Here is a 4,459-nt window from a genome sequence, read left to right on the forward strand (position 1 = left end):
GAGTTCTTATTAGTTGAAGGGAGGTGTTCTTTTTTGTGGAGCTTTGGACTCAACTCTTGTCCAGAGTTGTTGAATTATAATTTGTGAAGGCTGTTGTATCCTGAAGGGAAAAGTCAAAGAGGACTACTGCTGGACCGTGTATCAACCTAACGCCGTTAGTTTTTAAAAAACGAAATATATCCTAAAACGTTATAGTGAAATACGTTTATACTAGTTTTGTAAAAAAATTTAAAAAATGTATTCTTTTAGTGAATTGCTTTATATTGACTTAATTTGTCAAAAATTCTTGTAGAAATTACTCTTTCTCCTCAAGTGTGGGGAGCGACATAATTGAATTAAAATTTAATCCTTACATGTTTTAGTTACAAATAAGATCAAGTCTCCAAAGGACCAAATGGGTTGGATATTATATGAAGAAAATGAAAGAGACATTGAATTAAAGGGTAAAGTCATACACAAATAATTTTTAGTTGGCTCAAAGTTTCATTTCGCTAAAATTAAATTACAGACCAACCAACCATCAAAGTTTTATTATAACTCCACTATATTGGACCCAAAAAAAAAAGAAGACATAACCATAATTAAAGTCAATCCATAAGCATCTTATTCTTTGCCACCATGATAGGACGTCTAACACCAATTTTATCACTGGACCCTGCATTGGCACATTAAATTAAATCAACATTAGCCAACAAACTTACTAGTAATATTTTAAACTAGTCATTTTTACCCTTAATAAGATTAAAATAAAACGTAACGTACTTAGTGCAGTCAGTAGAGAGGCTAATCTTGAAGGGACTTTTGACACCACACATAGCAGGAAGACCAGCAGCTTTGCTCATATCAATGCCTTTAATAATAGAAGCAGCTGATTTAAGGCAAGAGCATGCAGTCCTACGATCCTGTGTTGTCTTAGCAGAGTTAATGAGACCTTTAACAACATCACAACACTGTCCCACCGGCCCGCGATTCTGCAAATAAGGGAGACACTTAACCACACCGGCCTGAACTTGACCGCAGCTAAACGCCCCCGATGCATACGGTACAACCATCAACATGCACAAAACCACAAAGCATGCAATTTTCCCACCCATTTTTGTAAAAAAAAATTTCTTAAAAGAGATGTATATATTTAGAGAAAAAAAAATGTATGTTGCCTAAGTGTTGAGTACCTTTTGGGCTTTTATATAGTGGGAGAATTAGTTGGCAGTTGGGTATTAAATTCAATCCTTTTTTTTTCTTTGGTACATAATTACATAAATAGGGTTTTGTTCTATACCTTTTTTTAATACTAACCGTTAGTATTAAGTAATTACATAGAGTTATAATAATCAAATTTAAAGTTTCAGAGTATCAATAATAAAACTTGTTTAATAAAATACACTTTTATAATAAAATATTTTTTATGGAGTGTATCATCTCAACAAAAATCAAATACTATGAAGCGGAGAGGGTATCGCCGTTATGATTAGAAAATAACATTCAGCAAAAATGGTACAAATATTTTGATAATGTATAAGCGTTTCTAGAGACATCTATAATTTTGTGATTTATCAGATAATGAATCATCGATTCTAAGTTATCTCTAGCGATTAAAATTTTAATATTATAGGTTTAAAATTATATATATATAAATATATATATATATATAATCGATTAAAATGTTAAAAGTGCTACCAATTACCGCTTAGAGAAGTTTGTTATCTAATTTTAGAAAGAAAACTAAAACAACATAAATATATCATTCAAATTTCTACCCTCGCGTTGAGAGATGCACCCAGTTATTATCGCATTATGTGATTCTCCGAATGTGAATTCACACAACTATATTTCAATTAATGTCAAATATAATGTTGAAACTTATTTTCTCTACTTTTATTAGGGATTTTGTTATTCTATGAACGTAATTTAGTTACTTAATTAACTTAACTTTTGGCCAAGCGTGAAATATGTTATTCAACGTGTTTCAACAAAGTAGTAAGAACAATAAATAAAGAACACAATATTTTCGTGTGGAAAATATTCAACTCAAAAGGTGTAAGAAAACACGATTTGCACTCTGCATGATTTAACTCTAATCTCACTAAATTTCTAAGCCTCAACAATTTAATATATTACAAACTCTACTTTCAAATTACAACTTTTGCATGGGAACTAACTCTGATTCCTAAACTTCAACACAGACCACTCAAGATATGTGTTCCCAAGTCTTAGAGTTATCCCAACTTGAAGGCAACACTCCTAGTTTAGTTTATTACCCATTGAACTATGAGTACATCAAGACTTAATCGCAAAGAAAAATACATCAACTCTGTAATAGAACAAGTTATTTCGATCATGTGTTCCTTAAATTCATTAGTAGCACTTGCGAAATTAATTTTTCAATTACCCTTTTTGCTAAGCAAGTGCACAAATATTCTGAACGATTTTTCTTCTATTTAGAGTTATTCTTCGCTTCAAACTCCACATTGACTCAACTCTCTTGGCATAGAGTTATATTTAAGTAAAACTCATAATTCAAACTTTTTGCCTCTTTTATCTCCTTCAAAACAAACTTATTATTTTTTTATATTGCAGTCAAACTCCAACTCTTTAATTCAACACATGTACAAACTCGTCATCAATTCAAACTCTTTTAATCTAGAGTTTTACTTGAAGTGTAATTCCCTAGTTCTTTATATAAAGCTCGTCGATTCTTTTGTTTTGTAATTGCACTCCAACTCTTTAATTCAACACATGTTTGTTTCCTTGAGTTTATCACGAAATTACCATCCATTCCTTGATTATTGCACACTTCTCTTTATTTATTAGTGATCTTGCTACGAATTTAACTTCTTGAGACCGTTTATCCGTGAACCAAGCTGATTTACCTATTTCATTTTACTTTATTAATCATCAAAAATGCATAGAAAATATCATTTTCCTCATATTTTTCCTACAAAACTTGTCTTCAAGCAAATATTTTCTAAAAATTTCAAACAACAAAAATGAGAAAATTCAAAAAAATTGCTCCATGTCAAACACATCCTTAATCTAATGATCAAACTTGTCACGGCCATGGCCTAAATTTGAGTTTGGTAGAAATTAATATATAATTATTGACCAAAACCTAAACACATGAATTAGGCCAAACTAGATGACATCTCTCAATCATGGATAGTCTACTTTCGTGTAGTAATTACGTTTACACATAAAAAATGGGTATTTGAATTACATTTCTAATTTATTCTGGTACACTATTCTAAAAAATCCCAACTCCGATCCACTAAAAAAGAAAAGAAAATAAAATTGCTTACTAGCTAAAAGGAAATGCATTAATTTACAAGGTTACGTATAGAAATTTTTAAAATCTTTGCAGTAATACTTATTAAATATTTTTTTCCATTCATTTTTAATTGTTTAGTGTTTTAAATATTAATTTAAATTTTTATTTGTTGCTTTACTTGTTTTTTTTGGGGGAGAAGGGTCTGAAATATATATCTGAACTTTGACCGAAACTATTGTTACAATATCAAACTTTGGAAAGGACCTTTTATCCCTTGCACTATTTAATGATGTATTTTAAAGGTATATATTAGCTACGTTGACATAAAAAATATTGCATAATTATAAACAGTAATTTGTCCTTGACTCCACGTGGGCACATATGTACCATTAAAATACACTATTAAATAGTTTGGTGGTAAAAAATCCTTCATAAAATTTGATATCGTAACAACGATTTCGTTCAAAGTTGAAGTATTTTTCAGACCTTTTTCCCTTTTATTTGTATCTAAGTTTACTTCGCTACATAGAGAAATATTTTTAAGATTGTTAATACAATAATTTGATGATAAAATTAATATTTCACGTCAAATTGAAAGTTATTAAACACTTCCGATAATATGAAATAGACATATCATGTGTTACACATATACGGCCATTGGAATAGTCAATTGAAATTGAAAATTATGTGAAGGTAGTGATGAACATGCTATGTTTACACATTTTACGCACCCACGAGACTGCACTCAATGTGCTTTTAGGGCCATTAGGTGCGGACCCAAGACAGTTCGATTTGCTATGAAAATTTCGATACAATATTTTTGTTGTATACAAATCTGGTCAAATAATGCAATATATATAAATTTTTAAGATAAATGTCTAAATCACATTTAAATTTTTTTTTTTGAGTTTACTAAAATATTGAGAGTGTGAATTTTATATATAAACTATCACTTTTAGTTTGAGAAACATATCTAAGTGGTGTGTGTAATATACTCTCTAAAAAAACTTTGACACATGACATCCACATAAATAAAATATTCTATCTTAACAAAAAATTAAATAATAAACTATTAATATTAATTAAAAATTAAAGATTAAAGTATTACTATCTATATAAAAATATTTTTTTGAAAAAAGAAATTTAAGTTATTTTTCTTATCCCACTCCACTACCTCCTCCACGTAACCCCCCC

At 29.5% G+C, this 4,459-nt stretch overlaps 1 protein-coding gene across 1 annotated transcript; it reads right to left on the minus strand.

The window, feature by feature from the left end:
- Positions 1 to 409: 409 nt before the first annotated feature.
- LOC107032579 (non-specific lipid-transfer protein 2-like) lies at positions 410 to 1,162 on the minus strand. Its single transcript, XM_015234178.2, has 2 exons — positions 763 to 1,162; positions 410 to 655 (listed from the first exon to the last, which is right to left on the minus strand). Exons 1-2 carry the CDS (start codon positions 1,092 to 1,094, stop codon positions 646 to 648), a joined length of 342 nt encoding a protein of 113 aa, XP_015089664.1. The 5' UTR covers positions 1,095 to 1,162; the 3' UTR covers positions 410 to 645.
- Between the last annotated feature and the right edge of the window lie 3,297 nt (positions 1,163 to 4,459).

Source organism: Solanum pennellii, chromosome 10 (genome assembly GCF_001406875.1).
Source record: "Solanum pennellii chromosome 10, SPENNV200".
Lineage (NCBI taxonomy): Eukaryota > Viridiplantae > Streptophyta > Magnoliopsida > Solanales > Solanaceae > Solanum > Solanum pennellii.

Excerpts from the sequence above, each read along its gene's own strand:
- LOC107032579 (XM_015234178.2), bottom strand. The coding sequence starts at position 1,094 with ATGGGTGGGAAAATTGCATGCTTTGTGGTTTTGTGCATGTTGATGGTT.